Source organism: Canis lupus, chromosome 15 (assembly GCF_011100685.1).
Source record: "Canis lupus familiaris isolate Mischka breed German Shepherd chromosome 15, alternate assembly UU_Cfam_GSD_1.0, whole genome shotgun sequence".
Classification (NCBI taxonomy): Eukaryota; Metazoa; Chordata; class Mammalia; order Carnivora; family Canidae; genus Canis; species Canis lupus.
This window is the reverse complement of record NC_049236.1, coordinates 48,124,752-48,148,807: the sequence shown is the minus strand read 5'-3', so window position 1 is coordinate 48,148,807 and position 24,056 is coordinate 48,124,752. Positions and strand designations below refer to the sequence as shown.

At 34.3% G+C, this 24,056-nt stretch overlaps 1 protein-coding gene across 7 annotated transcripts in view; it reads left to right on the top strand.

Annotated features, from left to right (window-relative positions):
- IQCM (IQ motif containing M) overlaps positions 1 to 24,056 on the top strand; it is a 436,649-nt gene that overhangs the window by 102,281 nt on the left and 310,312 nt on the right. For 6 of the 7 annotated variants that reach the window (XM_038558977.1, XM_038558974.1, XM_038558975.1 and 3 more), the window contains 2 exons: positions 16,453 to 16,543; positions 20,938 to 21,032. The exons of the other annotated variant lie outside the window; for it this stretch is intronic. In XM_038558977.1, coding sequence (XP_038414905.1) covers positions 16,453 to 16,543; positions 20,938 to 21,032 — 186 coding nt within the window. The remainder of the gene's footprint in view (positions 1 to 16,452; positions 16,544 to 20,937; positions 21,033 to 24,056) is intronic. 7 annotated transcript variants of the gene reach the window in all.

Sequence of the window (24,056 nt, the reverse complement as noted above, 5' to 3'; positions counted from 1 at the left end):
ATAGTACAACTCTTTGGCTTTGTGGCCCAGATGGTGCCTGTCATAACTGACCGATCTCTGCTTTTGTAGCACAAAAGTGGCCATAAACAGCAGGTAAACATGTGGGTGTGGGTGTGTTGCAATAAAACTTTATAGAAATAGGTGATGGGCTAAATTTGGTCCTGGCCATGATTTGCCAATCCCTACTCCAATCTGTTTATGCTGTAATAATGGGGAGTGCTTACTCCAAAGATTGAGCAAGATAATATCCGATAGTAGAGGAAGAAGCTCCTGTTTATGTTTTTCTGTATCTTATGATTAAAATGTCTATTTTTGTTTGTTTTATAATGTACATATGTTAATAAAATTGAATATGAATGTAATTTATAGATAAAAGAACTTAACATATATTGGAACCCCTGCTCAAAAAATTTTGTACTGGGACCCCTGGGTGTCTCAGCAGTTGAGCATCTGCCTTTAGCTCAGGATTTAATCCTGGGATCCTGGGATTGAGTCTTGCATCAGGATCCCTCTGGGGAGCTTGCTTCTAGCTCTGCGTGTGTCTCTGCCTCTCTGTCTGTATCTCTCATGAATAAATAAAATAAAATCTTAAAAAAAATTTGTACTGATAGTAGAGTGCAAAAAAGAGACATCTACTCCAACTTTGCTTGTTCTTCACAAACACCATGCATTTGGGATATGCCTCTATTTTGCTTATACAACAAGAAAGGCATTGTTAGTATAAGGAGCGGTATGTGGAGTTGTGAAATAGAGGAAGGGTTCTAGAGAATGTTAGGATCTTATGAATTTTCTCTCTTATATTCTAACATTTTAATCAGAACTGCCTCAGCTATTCAATAGTTAATTAATCTGATTTTCCCATTAATAGTACTCATTTTCTCCTTAGCAGTCTCAAGAATACCCTGAATTATTATTTCATAAATATTGTTAAAATGACCTCTTATTCTGTATAAGGAGTTCTCTAGTTTTTTTTTTAAGATTTTATTTATTTATTCATGAGACACATACACACACACAGAGAGAAAGAGAGAGAGAGAGAGAGAGAGGCAGAGACACAGGCAGAGGGAGAAGCAGGCTCCATGCAGGGAGCCCGACGTGGGATTCGATCCCGGGACTCCAGGATCACGCCCTGGGCTGAAGGCGGCGCTAAACCGCTGAGCCACCCAGGGATCCCTGTTCTCTAGTTTTGATGATGGTTCAGACCATATATTTTATCACTTTTGTTAACTTCACAGCATCTGACAGAAAGTTCGATACACAAAAGCAACATGTTTATAGCTGAAGTGCAAAACAAAATATAACTGACTGAAAATCCTATCAGTCTCTTTAGAGACCATAGTTAGAGGCCTTGGCCTATTGTCTCAACTAATACTTGTCTATCCTTTCTTAGGAAGTTGTGATAGTTAACAAACTTCTGGCACTTTGTGGTATTTTGTGATCTATTTATTCTACATCTCCCCACCTAGTTCTAAACATGCCAACGGGAAATGTTAATTTTAACATGAATTGCAATTGGTTTATTGTGAGAATATTTTTGTTAATATCATGAGGCTCTTTGATACAATGTCAGTACTTTGGGGCAATGGTAAATCCAGGATCAGAATATCCAATATAGGAAGGTAAGAGAAATGACCAATCAAAACCTCTTAAACATTAACTGTTGCTTTCTAGTAGCCTGCTTTTATCTAATAAAATAATAAATTGTACCTTTTCAGTTTTGTTGCTGCTGCTGCTATGCATTTATTTGTGGATGCATTTAGAGGAAAAGTTGCAAATGTAAAATATAATAAATACAGACAGTTTTGCATGTTTAGTGTGGCCTTGCCAAGTTGGAGCTTAGTTTAAGTTGGGAACATGAAGAAGGTCGTGATAGGATTGTGCGGTGATCAGCTTTTCTTGTGCCCATTGTCCATTTTGTGGAGATTGGCTTTAACTCTGCATACCCAGTTTCAGGATTACCCTGGATTCCTGTTGGAACATTTGAATCTAGAATAGACCCCATTGACCTTTTGTAGTGCTGGCAACATGTCAGTATTGTTAGTCATCTGTTGTTTTTCTGTTAAGGACCATATGGAAAAGTTACTTTTACTTTCTAGCAATTAATTTATAATCTTTCAGATAGCCACATTATAGGTATAATCTCCTTTTTCCTATGAGGGAAAAATATCTTTTAAACAGTATTCAGAGCCTGCCTACATGTGTCATGACTTGAGTTTCCATCTGTATTTGCTTATTTCTCTCTTTTGCTTTCTTCTCATGCTTACCAGGCTTTCAGATTCTATTTGTAATGAAACAAACCAGACGCTTAAACTGGAGGAGGCGTCTTGTGTGGTTGGAAAGACAAAGACAGGAAGAGGACATACCTTTTCTTAGTGCTTGATTTGTTCTCTCATGTTTGATACTTCTAGATACTTCTCTTGTGTGAAAAGCTTCCTTTTTGTGTCTTAACATGTTTATTATTTGTTTGTTTAATTTTGTGATTGGCAACTAGACAGGTTATGTTAATAAAAATATCTATGTGGTATTTGGGTGGTCACATGCCAAAGTGCTGTAAGGTATATATAAAATAAGGGAGTCTTCAGTAAGAGTGTATAGGCAGAAATAGGAAGTCATCAAGTGTGTTAGTGCTTTGCAAAAATTGATAGGAAAATGCCTATGGATCAGTCTTAACACATGTATATTTATGGCAGATATGTCATTCTATCTTTGTTTAAATAGATTGACTTTAGCATGGAAACATGTGTCAAGATATAAACATAGAAATTCACTCAATGTTTATACTGGATTAGATCAGGTGACTGGATTGAGGATATGGGGTTTGTTATGTTAAAGCATATGGGCAAGTTGTAGGCTAGAAAAAAATGTATGGATATATGGTGTTTTCGATTTCCTTCTAATTATAGAATCTTATCTGCATCAATAAAAGTTTATATTTAACTTTGTAGGAAGTGTGTGTGGTGAGCAAAATAATTGTATGCACCCATGCATCTGTGAAGCACAAATTAGATTTTGATAAAAAGTAAATTGATTCTTGATAAAGTTCTGAATGTTAATGGGACAAACATTCCCATCTGACTCTAACCATTTTCTATTCTTGCAGTATCTTTTTCAGTGATATAGGCTGGCTTTTTTTTTTTTTTTTTTTGGCACCTACATATAGCAAATAACTGTGAAACATTTCAAACCTCAAAGTGACACTAAAACTGTGAAGTATGAAATGGAAGTGCCAGAGCGTGTGAGACACATTGCATAGCACTGCTCAGTAATTCAGTGTGTGCATGCAAGAGAAATGACAACACCATTGCAAGATGCAACATGATCAATGCTACAAAAATTAATAAATAAAGCGATCTCCATTTGCAAACATTCCCTAATGCCTCAAAGTTACCACCTTCTATATTTAGCAGCCCTGCCCGAGTGATTACACCCTTCTCACCCCAAGAATATCTGCTGGGGGAAGTAAGATTATAAATGAATATCCTCCTTGCCATGTCAAGGTTACTACATTATGATTAAGGCCTGTAGTAGTTTGGGTTTCTCCATGAATGCTTGTATTTTTTTTTTTCCTAGCGTGCGAATTTAACCTTACATTGGATTGTTTTTATATCTGTCTCCTACTCCTGATGATTATTCCCTGTTCAGGTTTCTTCAGACAGTGTTCTAGGTAGGGTGAAATAGGATCTTTGAGTCCTCAAAATCGAATTCAGGGCCTATGCTACAGTGTCCTTATGTATTTACTTGCTTCTGAGGCTCAGTTTGTGAATTTTTATGGCTCACTTTTTGGAAACATGCTCAGAGGGATTGGGGGTTATTAGCGAAGTCTCCTTTATTCTCCAAGTTAGACACAGTGGGAAGGAAAGATGAGTTCCCCCTGGTGATGTCCTTAGTGGTACAGGAGTCCTGTTAGGTAAGCAAATGCTTGGGGAATTGATGTTTTGTTTCTGTGAAAAGCAGAAGAGACAATACAAACATTGATGACAGCAGCAACAGATCCCTATTTCCTGATGCTTATAAACTCAGTGCTTTCTGTGCAGATAGTTTACAATTTATTTAACGCGTTAGAGTCTAATTTATAATGCTCGGGTGTGTCATTTCCTAATTTTAAGAGAGGTTAAGTGGCTTACCCGGGGCCAGCGGGGAACAGCCGCCTCAGGCTGTTGACTCACATGCCTGTCCCTGTGCTGTTCCCTTTAAGTATCTCACACTCTCTGGTATGATGCATTTCCTGAAGGGGGAGTTTTTAACATATTTTCAAAAACTCTTGCGAGATATTGGAACAGAATGATTAGTCCTGAAGAGTTCAGTAGGTGCCCAGCAGTAAGGTAAAGGAGAATAGTGCTGAGGTTTTCAAAACCAAACCCAAAGATGGACTTTGTTGCAGAGTGAGGAGGGAGCATGGGGAACAGGTACGAAAGGTGGTGACCTGAGAGAGCTGGATAGAACACTCACACATCTGCAACCTAGTTCTTTACTTCAATGTGGATTACTTGTGAAGGAAAGGAGTGTGTCAACCCTGCTCTTGTTTCTTTATTTTTTTTAAAGATTTTATTTATTTATTCATCACACACACACACACACACACACACACAGAAGCAGAGACGCAGGCAGAGGGAGAAGTAGGCTCCCTATCGGGAGCCTGATGCGGGACTTGATCCCAGGACCCTGAGATCATAACCTGAGCCAAAGGCAGATGCTCAACCACTGAGCCACCCAGGCATCCCAAGTTTAATATCTTTCTTTATCTACCCACCCGTCCATCTCTTCACCCATACATCCACCTGTCCATCCACATCTATCTGTCTTGATAAGAACTGTGAGATTTCTGGATCAGAGACAGAATTAATTACTCAGAGAACACCTTGCCTCACTTTCCCCATGCTTCATGTACAGTGGAGTTAGTACCACAGAAGACAAACTCTGAGATTATGAATCTTGGAGCTTATCTGGGGGCACGTTTGCCCTTCCTTCCCTGGAGAGAGGGCGGGGAGTGCAAGACGACAAGCAAGTGCACAGGTGCTTTATAAATGTTAAGTAAATCCACTCTGGGAGAAGGAGGTGAAATGAAGGACCCTATATCTATTACTCTTTGGAATGTAAATAAATGGCTGGAGGAGAGGTGCCTCTAAATCTCTCCTGAGCCTCTATCTTTAACATCCATGGCTTGTTTGCCATTCAAGCATCCTTTAACCCAGGTGCAAGAATTTGTTGCTCAGAAAGCCCTGACAGTGCACAAATGTAAAAATATTCATGGAGAATTATCTCCTGACACCTGTTTTAATTTTGTTTAAGAGAAAGATCAAGATGGGCTGACTGGGGATATACACCAGTCTTTTTCCATCAGTTGGACCAGAGCCCAGAAAGCCTGGGCAAAGGTTCGGGTTTGCAAGAGTCATTTTAATTGGAGCCACCTCTTTGGTTTTTGTTGTTTTTTTTAGTCATTTGTTTTATTTTTTTGTAGGACAGGGTGGCCCAAGAAGATTAATATAAACACATTTCTTCTGGATATTTTTAAAAAGCCTTTGGCAATGATATTTACTTGGTAGAGACACAGCTATTTCACTAGGGGATATCCGGCATTATTTTGCTTTTGGGGGAAGAGTGTATGCCACCTGATTTGCCAAAGGCTTAATGAGTACTGTTGTATTTTATGACTAGATAAGAGAGAAATGAATTCTTGATAGAAAAGTTTTAGGTATAAGAATATTTATTTAGCATAATACGACTTTGTGTTTGTTTTCAATATTTGTGCTATTACTAAAAGTTTATGTTGATATAATTTTTGGTAGCACTTTATTTTACAGCATAGGTAGCCCCTATTTTATAACGTTCTCTGTCTGCCTCCTCCCCTGTATGGATTGTAATCAATGTCATGTTATTATAACCATTACCACTGCTAATTTTATTGAGCATACACTATGTACCAGGCATCATGCTCAGTATTTTGTATGTATTATTCACCAATTCTCATGGTAACCTGTTGTCATCATAACATTTTTACAAATGAAGAAAATGAACTGAGACATGATATAACTTCCTGAGGCTCATACTGGTGATGAGTTCAAATTTATATTCCTTCAAGTTTCTTTGCCATCTTAACTACTTCTCTGTGTGATCCCTGATAAACACAGCATACCCACCTAGAGGATGGAATTCAGATTCTTAAAATATCATATCAGTTAACTTAATAGTTTGTTCCTAGTAGGTATTGGATTGGTTATTTTTGAGTAAACTGTCCTAAACTTTATTAGAGTTGTATAATCTCTGTCTTCTTTTTCATTACTATTACATATATTTTTAGATTTCTGAAAATATTTATTTGTTGTTTTAGTACATTTTGCACAATTTTATACACTGAGGTGTCACAGTGGAATTACAGTGTACTGACAAAACATGTACTAATTTCCAGTATTATTCCTGTCATAGAGAATTTTACATTTTCTTGCATTTAATTCAATCTGCTCTTGGTTCTTTGCTGAGTTTTGTTTGTTCATTCAGTATTTACTGAGTACCTAACACATGCTAGGCCAGGCACTTGGGTATTTGTTTAATAAATGAATGAATGATTATCTTTACTGTGGGGTTAATAGAATATAGACTTTTGGAAAGTAGTTATGACATTTTCCCCGTTTCTTATAACCTCTATGGGCTCTGGCACATGGCTGAAGGAGATGGTCTGTTACCATTTATTAGTTGAATGATATTATATTGAGGATAATAATACAGGAGGGTGGAGTACAAAAATATACAGTGAAATCTGAAGTACTCAGACAACTTGTCTAGCATATTTCCCTTATTGACTAAAAATTCATATCTGTACCTAGTAAATGCATTGAAAATTATTTCATTTATTCAATTAATATTTTTTAAAGGTTTTATTTATGAGAGAGAGCACGAGAGAGAGATTGAGAGAGAGAGGAGAGAGGTTGAGTGGAGGAGGGGCAAAGGGAGAAGCAGACTCCCCACTGAGCAGGGATCCTGACTCAGGGCTCCATCCCAGAACCTCAGGATCATGACTTGAGCCACCTAGGCACCCCTGTCCAATTAATATTTATTGATCTTCTGACTTATAATGCTATGTGTGAGTTAGAAAGGGGATAAATTGTTTCCATTTATTAATAGCTCATAACATAACAGAAAAAATTCATTCATTCATTCATTCATTCATTCATTATTTATTAAACATCTATTATGTGCCAGCCACTCTTCTTGACACCTATGGTATAGTTGTGAAACTGGAGCTTACAGTTGGCTGGGGGAGGATTGGCAAAAAGCATACAAGCAGGTAAGATAATCACAAAACACAAAGATTACAATGAAGGAAATAGAGTGATTATAATAGACTGTAGGGACACATTTAGATGCAAATGTCATGAAGGCAGCTCTGAGGAACACGTATTTGATCTGGTATCTCAAGGACAGGAAGACTAGTAGTGTGCTGGTAAACTGGTGCTCTGGAAAAAAAAAAAAAAAGCCCCATTTAACATGTCCTGACTTTCATGGTGTAAATATTCCCACTGTGGCTAATTTCAGGCTACCAAGGGTTTAACATCGAGATTGCAAAAATTTCTGAAAATTTAACAATTAACCATTGAAAGCTCATACGAGTCTGCTGCAGCACATTACTAGTAGCGATATGAAGAGAAATCCAAGCAGTTAAAAAGCCTTGAGAGGGGACAGGAATTGACTTATTGAAAGGAATGGTTTCCTGAAAGGGAACCACTGGGGATGTAGAGTGATGGTAAAGAAAATAAGGATAGTGATGTAAAATCATGTGAGAGAAATGACCAGAAATCAGATCATGTACGGCCCTGTAGGTAATGGCAATGAACAGATTTTTGTTTTAAGAATGGTGGAAAGTGATTGGATGGTTTTAAGGCAAGAGTTATGATAAGATTTCCATTTTAACAAGATATGTTAACCTTTATGTGTAAAGTGAAGTCATAGAGGCTAGAGGGAAGTAAGTAGACTAACCAGAAAGCTATTTTTCAGTCCAGGCAAAAGATAATGTTGGCTTAGATTGGTTTACTGTTCAACACATATTCACTCTCTTCCTCTTCCACCTTGGAAGAGTATGCTTCCCTAACCCACTGTGAGATGGCTCTGTGCTTGCTTTGGCCAACAGAAGGTAAGAAGACATGATGCAAACAATATCTTTAAATGTATTAGTGGTTTAACTTGTCTTTTATACTCCTCAATCTGCCATGAAAAGACTGTGCCCCAGGCTATCATGATGCACCCTCTAGCCTGGCCCATCTAAGCCAGCTGACTCAGCTGCTCCAGCCAATTTGAGGAACTGTGAGCAAGAAAGCTCTAAATTTATAATCCACTAGTTTTTGGTTTGTTTTATAATGCAGCATCATGGTGGCAATTGTCATGGTATTAATGAAATTGGAGAAAAATGGGCAAATGTGAGATATATCTCAGTGATAGGTAATAACTTTCTGATTTAAGTGGGCGGCTGTATGATGATATCATTTACAGACATGAGAAATACAAGAAAGAACAGTTTGGGAGAGAAAATCAAAAATTCTGTTAAATATATTTGAGATATTTATTACATGCAAGTTTGCATGTAAGACAATTGTATACATGAGTGAAATTCTGAGCACAGGTATGGTATACTGAATAAAGTTTTAGCCATTTGTATGTGGATATAATTTGTCTAAGGAGTTGGATGAAGTCTTCTAAGGAACAAGTGAAGTTAACATAAAAGGGCTTATGATAGAGGCCCAAGGCACTCCATTTTCTAGAGATTTGATAAAAGAGGATGAGTCTGCAAAGGAGATTGAAAATGAGCAACCTGGTGGTTATCATAAGAGTAAAACCAGAAGAAAGTGTCACGTAATCCCTTTATGAGATAGTCATCATTGCCATTGTGTACTGCTGAAGGCCCAGTAAGAAGCAGACAGATTTATCCAGGGGGCATGATAACGAGGAAATAATTGTGTCCTTGATACAGTGACTGTGCAAACAGTATTGGGAGTGGACCAGAGGGTAAGTGGGGTGAGGAAGCACAAACAGTACGTGTAGATGGTTAGTTTAAACATTTTCCTATAAAGCAAAGAGAAGGTTTAGTTTGTTTTGTTTTTAAATGATAGCTGTGAAGATGACTGCATTGGAGGTAATCAGAGTTAAAGCCTTTTATTTCACCTTGGTCAACTTGTTTACCCACCCCATTTACTGTTTATCTCAAATCTTTGCCACTGTCTTGAAGACTTCTTCTATACTTGTACACTAAACTTCTATATCACTTTTCCAGTAAATGACATCGCCTCCTATTTCATGAGAAAATTAAAGTCTTGGTGGTGAACTCTCCAGAAACTTATTCATAGCTACCTAAAACCTTATCTACCTACTTTTAGAAGAAAATACCTATTTTTTTTTCTAGATTATGTCTAAATTCTATCCCATCCCTTCCATTCTTGCAGGGATCTTACCTCATTTATTACATATAATAGCTGTAATATGTAATATTGTAATATGTAATAGATGTTTCTTTATTTTATGTCTCTACTTTCTCCTTTCCTATAATATGTAAGCATCCTAAAGTCTCCCCATCTTAAAAGTGTATCGACACTAAAATATTCTTTTAAACTTATGTCCCTGTGATGGTCATTTCATCCCTCTCCTCCCCTTCAAACTATACTTTTTAAAAGGAGAATCTACATTTACTATCTCCAATAACTTTATTCCTTCAAAGCAGTGAAATCTTGCTTCCATTTCCATCTTTCCCTTTAACTGTCCACCAATAGCCTCATAATTACAAAAGCTAAAGGATACATTTCATTCTTGTCTTAAATTTATGAGATAAAGGAAATAGATTTTCATAACACTGCAATTGGAATTATTCAATTATTTGCATAATTAATTATTTAGTTAATTGAATTCCCTAGGATATAGGCTTCATAATCCCCACATTATATCCTGCTTCCCTGGTGCCTAGAAGACTGCCTGTCACATTAGAGGCATTTGGTAAATATTTGTTGAATGAATGATTGAATAAGTGGATGTTGGATAAAAACACGTTCCCTGTCCTCAAGAGACCATGAAAGAGTTCACAATCTAGGGAGGAACTGGCATTCTATATAACACACATGTGCTAGAAATTCCAACAGTAGAAAATCATATGACATCCACCAGCCCACACACTAGAATGTGAAATGTCAGTAAATTGCAATCTGTCATTCTTGACTAATGAATCTGTCTATAAATTTGCAACATTAAGTTTAAAATTGTATTACAATTCATATGAAATTGAATATAATTTCAATAGTGGGTCTTAAAAAGAGAGAAGGGTGAAAAAAGCATTTTGTTATCACTCAATATACAAAATCTGAAATCTCATTTTTTGAATGAATAGGATCTGGATTCAACCTGTGTGAAACTCTTAAGTATCATTAAGTCTTTGTGTTGAAGAGGCCTTATTATTGTTCTAGCCCAACTATTTTCATTATATAAAATTCCTTAATTGATATTTTCTGGAAAGTTCCTGTCCAGTCTCTACCAGGAAACACCTGTTATGGGGAGCACATTCCTTTTACAGTACCCAATTTCTGAATTATTAAAGCTCTAAATCAAGAAAAACTAATTCCTAGTAACTTCCATTGATCTAGCTTAACTGTTTAAGATTGGCTGCTTTTGGCCACCTGAATTAGAGCTCCTGGGTCTGTTTGTTTGTTTGTTTTTATAGAAGAAGAAGAAATAGAGAGTCTGTATGAAAGTTTGGAGGGAAGTAGGGATCAGTTGAAGGAACAATGTGTAGCGTCTATCATATCTGAGAAAAAAGTTGAAATAAATGAATCCTTGACATTGGCAAACATAAATTAGTAATATTAAAAATTTTAGGTAACTGAATAAGAGATGTTAAATATTTTACTTATTGATTCATAACAAGTGTTTGATGAATGTGTGGAATATTCTAATGAAATGCTGAAAGGATTCAAAGGGAATAAATTCAGTCCACGTCATTACAGAGTTTGCAGACTAATAATGAGGAGGTGGGCCAAGTAAACAATGAGTGTTGCAAATTTGTTTCAGTGTTAAGATAAATCAAAGATCTGAGTCTTGAAATATGAATATCAGGCATTTCTTCATTAAACACGTTTTTGTAGAGCACTTGAGAATACAAAATGAAAAAAAAACCCCACAAAAAATTCAGTACAACAAATCTAAACTTAGGGCAGAGTCCAACTTCTGTTCCTGCTAGTTTCTGCATATTTCTGGTAGTTCAAGGCTACCATTGGACCTTGCATGGGCAAGGAAGGCACACAAATAAGTATCGCGCTTGCAAGATGGAAGTCAGGTCAGAGACTCCCCAAATCTGAGTCTCCTTAAAAGGTGATACTGTCAATGAAAGACTAAACAAGGATTAAAAAACCTTCCTTTGTAAGAAGAAAATGGCAAGAAACTTAACTATCTCAGCCTTGGCTCTGATAGAAGAAAATATAAAAAATTTCTTCTTATGATTTATGACTACAAACAAGCTCAACTGTGATGGAATCAAAATGCATATTGCCAGTATCTCATAAATCCCTAAATGAGAGAGTAGTTCAGTGTTATTATGAATTGAAAGTTCAAAGTTGCCTGGAGGAAAAGCAAATGATTTCTTGAGGAATCAATCTTAATCCCAGGTTGCAAATAATTTCCATCCTATGGAATATGAATTTGCAATTAAAAAAATTTTTTAAATACATGAAGAAATTAGTCACTCTGGTGAGAAATTTAGTACTCCAGTTTCCCCAAAATGAAATTAGACTTACAAAGACCATAGATAATAGAATTGTCAGATACAGGATAGAGAATAAGTATGTTTAAAATGTTAAAAAATGAAGTATAAAAATATGAATGAACTAAAGATAATAAAAGTGTTCAGGAAGATTTTATAAAGCAGTTAAGGAACTTCTAGAAATAAATATATAATAACAAATAGGAAAGTTAATAAATTTTTAAATACAGATTTAACAGAGCTAAAGATAGAATTAGCAAACTAGAATGAGTCTCTTAAGAAATTTACAAAAAGAATTACAAAGAGATGGACAATATGAAAGATTAAAAGCTCTAGGGAGTATATTGAGAACTTATAACAAAATTGTAATCCAAATTTTCTAATAAACACTAGAGATTGGGGAGAATGATAATTATGGAAGCGATTATGACCACTACTCCTTGGAGATATAATTTCTGGTCTGGGATAGGGAAAGGAAAAAGTGAGCCTGGAACTGTTACTTTCGCAGAAAGGAACAAATGTTCAAAGACTAATGAAGATATGTTGAAGTAGTACAGGAACAGACTGGCTGATTTTGGTATTATGAGCATCAAAAAGAATAATGGTGGGAGTAGATTATAACACACTAAGTAAAAAAAAAAAAAAAAAAAAGGATGTGTCCCAAAAAGGAGGAGAAAGAAAAAGAGGAAAATCTCTCCTTTACAGATTAATGTTGGTTTATAAATATAGAAGAAAACAAACAATTATTTTTTAAAAAGCATTATTTTGCAATTACTGCTGTAATGACTGTTATGAGAGTTATTAGTGGGTGCTGAAAGATGATTGGGGAACAGCCAAAGTATTAGCCAGAAATTGTTTAGTAATTGCAAAGGGAAAAACATATGTTTATAATGGAAATATTTGACAGTTGCCACCTTACTCAAATAATCAAATTTATAACACCTTTTGTTGTGATATAATAGGAAGGATATCATACCACTTCAGTTCTATTCCTGTCAAAAATACTTAATTTTAATCTAGTCATAAAGAAGCAGTGGGAAGAATTCAGATTGCCTTCAAGAATGTTAAGAAAGATGAAAAAGTGTAGGAGGAATGTTTTAGGTCAGTGATGTCCTTTTGAAAGATAATACAATTTAAAATTTTCTGGTGGCCACATTAAAAAAAGCTAAAGGGAAACAAGTGAAATTAATTTCAGTGATATATTTTATTTAATTCAATATATGAAAATACTATTAAACAATTAATATAATATTTTAATTAGATATATTACATTTTTGTAGTAAATCTTAGAAATTCAGAGTGTATTTATACATATAATATTGTATAGTGAATGTGTAGGATATGTACTTGTTCTTAGGAGCTATGTGATTAAATATTTAAAGGTGAAATGTTATACTGTTTGTAGCTTACTTTCAAATGGTCCAGCAAAAAATAAATTATTTATATTCATATATGTATGCACATATACATGTATGTGTGTGCATAGGCATATTAGCAGTTATTAAGTTTGATTTAAACAACTACATTAAAAAGTTTAATTTATTAGATGAATGTAGAACAATGAGAGGATATAAATTTTCAGACAAATATGGAACATTATTGACTGAACAAAATTGACTACATACTGCCAATAAACTTCAAAGAATTTGGAATTGTATATTATGTTCTCTGACTACAGTGAAATTACATTTAAAAACAATGACAATGATAATTCAAAATCCCATAATTTGAAAATCAAAGATGACTTATGGAAAGTAAGGAGGATGCATTTGAGGGTATTAGGGTTGGAAGTGGGAATTTAAGGGAGGAAGTTATTAGTGTTCAGAGGAGAGATGACAAAGGTCTGCTTTGAAACAGTATGTGGGATTTAATGACTGATTATATGAAGAATGTTGAGGGGGAATTAGTATAAGTAACTTCCAGGTACATGGATGGATGGTAGTGTCATTAATTGTGAGAGAGAAATGTTAATTGGGATATCTTTGTGACTTGTATATAGAGACAGTTGGTTATTCAAATTTGGCACTTGAGAACATTCTGGGAAAGATACATAGATTTTGTGAGGCATCTACATTTAGATGATAAATTTAGCCATGGGCATGGACGGGATCATTCAAGTAAAGGGTTAGAAGGCAGCCAAGGAAAGAGCCGTGGGGCATACACAACAGCTGGAGGTGGTCAAAGCAAAATGAATCCACAAAGGAGACAGGTGAAATAGACATAAGTAAAGGAAATTGAATGACTGAATGATTCCAGTTGAACAAATGGTCAAATCTAGCTGAATTCTGAGGAAAGCATGGTAAATAGTGTTAAGGACTAGAGTCCTTTGGTTGACAGTTCTAATGCCTTATGCTCCATTATGTTTGATTTCATTACAGAAGCCTCAAATATTTATTATTTTGCCTGTATTTTCTTTTCCCAGTCTCTCTGTTTGGCTCTTATTTATCAATTATTCTAACCAGAGGTAATTTATAATTTATATTCCAGAACTGAATTCTAGAGTTTGATGTAATTGGTTAAGAGACTAGATTTTACATAAAGGGAATAGTTATGAACTCTGAGATGATATAATTTGCCCAAAGTCACACAGTAAGTCTGGTTACCCACCCAAAGGTTTAGTAAACTAATTAGAAGTAATGTTAGATATCTTATATGCTTTAACCGCCTTCCTAGAAATCTCTTTTTTTAAAGATATATAACTATACTTTAAAAAATTTATTTTGGATGCAGTCCTAAAATGATTTAGTTAAATGTTACCATAGAGGGCTTTTAGTTTAGCATTTAAATGGATGATGGCCAAATTTTTAACAGATTTTTTTTTTTCAAAATGGGCATATAAGGGTGAGTGGCTGGCTCAGGAGAGCATGCAACTCTTGATCTCAGGGTTGTAGGTTCAAGCCCCACATTGGGTGTAGAGATTACTAAAAAAAAGTAAGCTTAAAAAAAAAAAAAAAACCTCAACAAAATGGGCATATTTTTTGCTTTCTTAATTATTATAGTAACACAAACTTACTTTCTTTAGCATCACTGTGAAATTTACTCCTTAGATCTCTGGATCACACATCTCATGACCTTTTCTCCCTATCCTTTTTCTCCTTTGTTTTTCTGTAATGATTTTTGCTGCTAGTCATGCTGTTCATTGAAAGTGGCAATCATATTTTATTAATTTTATATCCTACATCTCCCCTCTCTAGGAGTAGCATAATTAATTTTCACTGAATAGATATTCTTGAAATAAACAAAATAAATATGCATATTGAGTATCACAGTGATTAACAATGCAGGCTCCAAAGAGTGCCTGTCTGGGTTTGAATATTGACACTACCTGCAGCTTTATAACCTGGAGGAAGTTACTCTCTGTTTCTCTGCTTCAATTTCCTCATCTGTAGAATGGGGAGAATAATAGAATCTAACTTATGGTGTACTTGTGAGAATAAAATATGATAACCCATGTATAGCAATTAGTACACTTAGCATATGGCAAATATTTTTAAGACTCAAACTTACAAATTCCTTCTCTACTCCATTTTAGTATGTTTCTCAATCTACCATATTTCTTTACATAAAGTGTCTTTTAAGCTTTATAGTCACCTTCCAAAGTAATAAGCAAGGCAGAAATGACCCTCTTTCCCTGATTAGGCACCTGAGGCTCCCTGAACCCTGGGGCAGTAGTGATGAAGGAACTTACAGTCAGAGGGATACAGGGTGGAGCCCTGGCTCTGCATCTTTTAACTTATCAGATCTTGGGTGGCTGCTTTCCTCCCATGTAAAAGAGTAATCACTGTGCCTCACCAAAAACAAACAAATGAAAATGCTAAAAACTGGTTCTAAGCCTTAAGTGTGAGATGATTTATAGGGAATGCTAAGCAACATCCCTGGCATATTATAAATAGTCAATAAATTTTTAACATTCTGTTTTCCATTTCTCCCCAATTTTTATATTCTCTGTTATATATCTTAAATCTAAATTCACATAATGTGGTCAACTGTGTTCTTCTATTTGTTAGCATTGACACACCAACCAGATTTGTAAGTATTTCCTGTTAAAACAGAGGATTTCATTTCATAAATTCCCTGTAACTTTAATATATCTTTAACATACCTGAGCTGGTAGCTAGAAGGTACATGGATATTAACTTAATATTTTGGTATAATGTTTCAAATTATGTTCATCCTATTATATGTACAAAATAGAAAGATTTAAAAATATTTATGTAAATTTCTCTTTAGACTCTTAGAATTAGATTATTTTTTTGAGCAGAACTTTGCCTTTTCTGAACTTCAGTCTTACTCTATCAAATTGATGAGTGTTCCCATTCACATTAACTAATGATTGCTAAATTATTTTAAAATAGCAGACTCTCCTATAAAAGCTAAGCCTTATGATGATAATGATGATAATAATGCCATGTATAAATGAGACTGGTATTCATTAGTATGTGCTGTACTATTGCAGACATTTCTTGGGGAACGATCTCCTTTCTGATATATGCAGTTCATTTACTCTATACCATCAGTGCTAAATTTTAGTAATTGCAAAACGTCTGAGGAGCATGGGGTGAAAAAAACCACTCAAATGTGTTTTTAGATATCTTTGTGTTAGCAATTTGTTTGAAAAATATTGTACCTTTTGTTATTAAAAAGATCTGTGATTTGCAACTTAATTCAAAAAATGCACTTAGAACTTGAAAACAAATAGTATACAATTAATTTTTTTTAAATTCCAGAACAAGTTAAACTGGGTAAAATAGTAACTAATATTGAATCCGTGGGTAAAAAAATGGAGAAAGAAAAGCATCAGCACCATGGGAAGTCCAGGTAATGTGTGATTAGTTAACCTATAGAAAATGTATAGTTTTATTCTACTGTGCCAATATTTCCTGACCAATTGTCATGATTTCTCAAGTCTATTAACACCCCATGCATGAGGCTAATTTATCCTTCTGCTTGAGTCCCTTAAAGCCTATCAATTATCAAAATTTTAGTTTTCAGTTCAATTAACTTTTGAACTGGGGGATGTCTGAGTAGTTAAGCAAACCATCTGGGTTTTACAGTGCATAAGCTCAAATCCAATTTGTGGCTTTCTTGAGAAAAATGACATATTTTATGATAATATTACATAAGTTTGGAATTTTAATAACTCATCTGCAGTAATTATGGAGCAGAGTTAAATTATAATTTTTCTTTTTTAATTTAATAATTTAAAGTTAGTCTTTTTCTAACAGAAGGTGAGGCTGATCCTATAGAGTAAAGATTCAGAACAGGCATTTTGAACATTGCTTCTGCTTCCCAAAGGTGTGTGGAAATGGGTCAGTTACTTTTCTGGATTATTCCAGTAAAGAGCATCATCATCTTCAAGATCACTTTACCATCGTGTACATAACTGTTGATCCTAGGGCTACAGAACCTTTAAAGGCCCTTCAACACATTTTGTAGGAACATTTATACTGGTAGAATGTAAATACTGCTCTGTTAAAATGTATTTTTCAGTGGCTTGTTTTACATTACTTCACAATGTAACCTTGTCAGAAATTTGGGGTAATTGGCACAATGGTAAACAATAAAAATTTGAGAAAATATTGCCCTGGCTATTAAGAATATAGTGGACCTTCCAACATTTATCTGGCAAACTATGCTTAACAGTAAAAGATTCATGCTCACAAGGAGCCACTTCCTTGGCTTAAGTATATAGGATATTCAAATTTGGGAGAATGGAATGTATGTACAGTTCTAATACTGAGGGTTTGGTTTTATCCATGGTAGGGGAAGACTAATTGCAAAGGAAAATAAATGGTTGTATTTGGGAATTTGCCAGTTTTGTAAAAATTTACTTTTGGCCTTTACTTAAGTCAAGACTCAGGTTTGGTCTAGCAGAGTGGTAACTGCTGAAAGAGTAGTGAACAGACCAATTTAACCAAATATAATTTAGAATTTCAGGTAAGCTTTTAATAAACTAGAAAAATTAACTGAGTTAATTAGAAAACCTATCATTTTCAGTATATTGAGATGGGGCTAATAATTCAAGAAAGAATAATGACTTCAGGACAAGTGGAACACTCATTAATAATAAATCTTATCAGATAGAATATCTCTCAGTATGTCGTTCTCAAGAGAGTTGAGTATTTCTTAAAGAATTGTTTCTTCTGCAACTGGTGGAAGATAAAGGTCTCTTGACACCCTAACATCCCATTTTTAATGAAAACATGTCCTACTTAATGAGGAAGATCAACACCCTCTGAAATTAAGAGCAAGTACATGTATTTCCAGTGACAGCCTGGGGCACATAAAGCCTGAACTTCAATCCACCAGGGTTGCTTTGTCTTTATTTACAGCTAGTTTATGGCAGTAACGTGTTTCCTACCTTAGCAGTTAGCTTCATTTCCTTAATGTTAGAAGTGTGATGGGAATACAGAAGGAAAGACAAATAAGTGTTCTGGGACGTGGTGACTCAGGGTATTTGAAAACCTGTGTTTAACTAGACAAATAAGATGTCATTAGAGTGAGATTTTTATTGAAATCTAGTTCAACACATAATAAACATAAGGAAACTTAGCAATGAGGATATAAGCAACAGAAAGAAAAATAGAATCAGTGAGAAGTCGGGTAGGGGATTGTTAACAATTAGGGAGAGGCTCTAGCACTAATTAGCATGAATTGCCCCACTCTTTGTGAGACTTTTGGAAGACTTCTGTTCAATACAAATAGATCCCTGTGAGGGAAGGTGTGCATAAACTACTCAAAATTCCCCCTGAAGATGCCTGGGAAAATACTAATTTCTAAGGTGACACATAATATTTTTAGGTAGACCATAAAAATATTGGCTCAATAAAAGAAATTTCTTTGGACAATATAGGAAGAAATACAATCTTATAAATGTATGATTTCCTTTTCCCATACTTCTCTATGTTTGATTTGTAGAGGGAAAACAAAATTGACTAGTTCTGCATTTTCAGATTTAAGTTTAAGGACATGAAGTTCTTCATTGTACTTTGAATTCTAACTTCAAAGATCACCATAATTAGCATACTTAAGAAAGTATGTTTTATGACATAATGATCAGTGTGAATGCATTCTAAATGTTATTTTTCCATCAAGGAAATTAATTTACTATGCACTTTTATTTTATTAGAGCAATTTCTTTTAGTTTATAATATTTGGTGCATTTAAAGTTATGACAACTGTATTTCTGTAAATGCAATTCTGTAATTCAGGCAAGTAAGCCTAGACTTCTTCCCCTAGTTTTGTGATCACTGGGAGTTTCTTATGTGTTACATGGCAATTTGTATTTAGGCTATTCTGATTAATTTAATAATAAAATGAGATTATAAAATAATGATAGAATCTCTCACCACTTTCACATTTATGTTGAAATGATCCTGCCATTTCATCTGAATGTTTGTAAAATATTTTGCTTAAGTGGATGAATTGTAGTCTATATCTGTTAATAGGAAATCATTAAACAATGCAATAGTTCTAATTTGGAGACTTAAATATTTAACCATAGGCAAGATGAAAGAGAGCAAAAAAAAAAAAATTGTGATTAATTAGTTGTATCATGGCCCCATTGTGGGTGACATAGAAATAATTTCTAGAATCTGAAATGGAGTTTTGCAAAGCTGACTTTCATATTTTTCCTTCACAATATGATTTTGTCACACTAGCAATACCTCAGTTCTCTTACTCATGTGATCACATGAGTAAACAGCTAGACTAATTAATCCTTTAAGTCAGTCATTATTTTCTTTTTAAGATTTTATTTATTTATCCATGAGAGACACAGAGAGATGCAGAGAGAGAGGCAGAGACACAGGCAGAGGGAGAAGCAGGCTCCATGCAGGGAGCCCGATGTGGGACTGGATTCCGGGTCTCCAGGATCACTCCCTGGGCTGAAGGCAGCGCTAAACCGCTGAGCCACCCAGGATGCCAAGTCAGTCATTATTTACTGAGTTTCTACTCTATGTCAAATGTAAAAATTGGAACAGGAGAGCTCAGACTCATCCCTCATAGACTCTAGTTTTTGATAGGCAAATGTTTTAAAATCTTAAAAATTTCAATAACACTTGAATTAGCAATTACATTTCTAGGCATTTATAATAAGAAAAGAATTGGACAGGTTCACAAATATGAATGTTGAAAGATTTTCATCCTTGTTTATAAATACCAAAAAAGTGGAAGCAATCCAAATATCTGACAAAAGAAGATTGGTAAATAAGCCATCAGTATGTTAAATCCATATAGTGGAATGCTTTGTAATAGGTCAGAATGACAATGTACATCTTTGTAGGTTCATAAAGAAAGATATTTGTGGTTTATTAAGTGCATAAAATAATCTAAAAAGTTCATGTACATTTTACGTGCACATAAACATAGAGAAGATATGAACTATATGACACATGTTAATTATGACAAATGGAGTTAGTATAAAATAGTAATAAGGAGTTCAGTTCTTAAACTCCCACTGTCCATATTCAAATTCTGGCTCCACCCAGTTCTAGCTGGGATAATTTGAACTATATACTACTTAACTCCTGAATGCCTTAGTGTCTTCATTTATAAAATGGGTGTAACAATAGTAAAAACCCAGAGTCATCTTGTGAGGATTAAATGCAGTAAGACACAGATAGGGTTTAGAATAGTGCCTGGCCCCTATGAAGCATTTAAGGGTTTATACTTATGCCTAAAATATTAGGGTGGTGAATTAGGGGTAATTTTTATTTTCTTCCTTTTGCTTATGTATATTTTCTAAGATTTCTTCTATGTGGTGATACAGTTTTGATTCACCTGACTTGGTTGAAGCTCACCAAGTCATGATAGGAAAACATGTTACTTAAAATCTTGCAAAACAGAAAATCAATAGATATGGTACTTGTTCACTTTTCTGATTTTTGTTTTCATTTGGAAAGCAAATGTTCCTATTAGTTATCCATGCTCAGAGCCAGCAAAATTTGGTATTATTTTGTCTTCATTCAACAAATATTATATATTTATTATGTAATATAATGATATAAATATTTATGTATTTTCAATAATAGTTATAGAGGGCCTGATGCATGAGCACTGCAGGTACAACATGTATAGACTTTACTGATAGGAGACAAGTGGTTTTCTCTTTGTGACTAGCATCTAATCTTATAACATTGGTCTAGAAAGATTGTATTACAAAACAGGGTCTGTAAATGACTCAAAGCTCTAACTTTACATTTTGGAAACAGATTCTTGGTCTCACCATTTCCCACCCCAGTCATCAATCTTCACTTGCCATTACAACCCATGACCTCCTCTTCCATGGGGCTTCTGAAAGAATATGGTGAGTCTCATTGCTTAAGTATTAATAGCAACACAGAGATTTTCATTATTTTGCATTCATTTAAAATGCAGTGTCAAACAGCTAGTATTTCCTTTGAATACTGTGTCAAAAGATAAAGAGATTTCAGAAACAACTACTAATAACTAATTTTCAGCTCTTTTATTTGATCTTGAGAGATTGGATGTTTTTAATGTGTGTGAATATTAAAAGTTTTAGGAAATTTTAAGGATGAATTCTTATAATTTTAAAAGTCTCTCTATACTTCAGTTATTGTTGTTTTAAAAAATACACAATTCTCCAAAAGAAAATACAGATAATTCTTTAAAGTCCCTTAAGTATGATTGAGAAAATCTCTGGAACTTGGTGAGTTACTTGAAGACCTAGGGGGCTATTGATTCGAAGAAACTATTTTGTAGTTTACCTCTTTTAACTTGTTACTCATGTTCTTGGGCTTCAGGCTGTCATTAAGAGAAAACTCATCTTGTAGAGTGGGACTTTGATTGATTTTGGAAGAAATTTTTGAAAACTTGCTGAAGAAACTCCTCCTTGAGTTCTTAAGGCACTCTTGCATAAAATTTCCTTTATCCAGGTACAATTTTACCAGCATTTCTCTGTCTGGATTATGAGAGGAAATCAATCATCAGAGGCTCAAGTAACACATTTTTATTAATCGAACCAATATTCACCCAAACTTTTAATATTATGAATAAGATGTCAGAATCTTAACACATGTAAATGTTTAAAATTTTTGAATATTGAATTGGTCCATAGCTTACATTCTTTTAAGGCTTGATCAGATAGTTTGAGGCCCCAGGTAGTATAAATAATGTGTGGGTCTCTATTGAATCTAGAATTGGATGTGAATATGAAGAAGTAAATATTGTAAAAAGTTCTTCATAATGCATAGGATCTAATGGGTAAAATAGTTTTAATAGATAATAATCTTGAGATCTGATAACACTGAAAGCTGAGGTTTGCAGCCCCTAACTACCTCTAAAGTGAAAGTTCTGTGACATTTAGAGTTTGTTTAGAATCGTACTAAGTATTGATAAAAGCCTCTATTTTCAAATACTATTGAGCTCAGATAAATCACATATTTTTTTTTCCCCTTGCAAAGCTGCCTCTTAGCTCATTCAAGGGTTCAGTAATTCTCATGGCTTTACTCCGAATGTAGAGATTTAAGTATTTTTCCATATACATGGAGCTTACTGTACACGGGCTTGGCTACTGTTTGTTTAGTGCTAAAGAGAAGACAGAAACTCTTTCTAAAACATTTGTTGAGAGAATCTCAGTTACTAGCTACAGATTATTGTGAAATTATGAGTGGAAGGCCAGCAGAGTGGGGCAGTCACCTACAGGATGTGTTTTGAAGTTTGCTAAAGGTTGTGTCCATGCAAAAATGTTCTCCTGAAATATCTGAAATATTTACAAATAGAGCCATAGTTTCATAGAAGCTAAAGATTCTCTGTACTTATCACACTGACTGGCACATACTGGGCATTAATAAACATTTGTTGAATGAATGAATGGGTGGATGAAAACAAATTAAAAGAAGCCATCCAAGTGGGATATATTTCTATGAATCTGTGTGTCTGTTTCTGCATATTAGGCTAAAATTTGGTAACTGCTAAAAGAAAAAATGAATTTGGGTAAGTAAAATACAAAAAACAACAATGGATATAAACATGCAAAAGAATGGCACCGGACATTTTTTATTTTTTTATAATTCTGGTTTATACTGATTATGTATAGACTGTAGAGATACCATAAAAATAAGTAAAATGTTAAGCATTTTGCATATATGCTTTAAAACCAAATTGTTGGGCAGATTATTAGTTTTATAAGTCTCTCACTACTCATATAACTTCATGGGGAGTTGGAAGGTTGAACATGCCGGAGGTGTAGAAAATTTTAATAAAATTATTATTTCCAAATGCTATAGGGTAGATGTTATTTGTTCCTTAAAAAGAAATGTATTTTTAATCAAATAAGAATGGGAACTTCATTATTGCTTTGTTGTATATGAAGTTTTGTTTAACTTTGCTTTATTTTCAGCCAAGCCACTCTTTTATAATAGCAATATTTTTTTAATAAGGCAGAAATATCTGAAATTTGTGGCCAACAACTTACTTTATTTAAGCTATTAGAGAAATAAGAAAAATGTTGATTTTCTTTTTGAATAACCTAGCTGTGGTCCTGGCTTTGTGCCTTGAGTGAAAACTAATGAATACTTTATGAATCCTTTTTAGAATTCATGTTAATTTTTTAGTTTATTTTATGGTGTTAGTCTACAAATTTATCTGACAAAGCTGTTTCTCCACACCATTATTAACACAGTTTAGTAGGATACAGATTCACTGAATTTCTGAAACAGTCACTGAGGTATACTTAATAAGAGAATATAGCTTAAATTGTGAGAGGATGCAGATCTTGTGCTTTTCTCAGGGGTGTATGGTAATTTACTGGGCTCTTAAATTAAAATTGCCCAATTCTTTTTTAGAATAAATAAATTGTTCTTATTAAAGGATAAAGGAAAAGAAATGAGAACATGGGGGTTAAGACAAAGTTATAATTTCTATTCATTTGACCTATAAATATTATTATATATGATATATAATCATTATGTTATATTGCATATAAATGTATATACTTTATAATACTTGAAGCCTTGCCTTTTAAAGTGGTACAGTAGTCTCCCTTTATGTGCAGGGGGATATATTCCAAGACCCCCAGTGGATGCTGGAAACTGCAGACAGTACTGAACCCTATATATGTTATGTGTTTCCCTGTACATACATATTTATGGTATAGTTTAATTTACAAATTAGGCATAGTAAGAGACCACAACTAATAATAGCAGAACAATTATATACTGTAATACAAGTTATGTGAATGTGGTCTCTCCTTCTCTCTCTCAAAATATTGTATTGTACTCATCTTTCTTTTGTGATGAAATGAGATGATAAAATGTCTACAGATAAAAGGAATTGAAGTGCATGATGTAGAGATCATGATATAGCATTA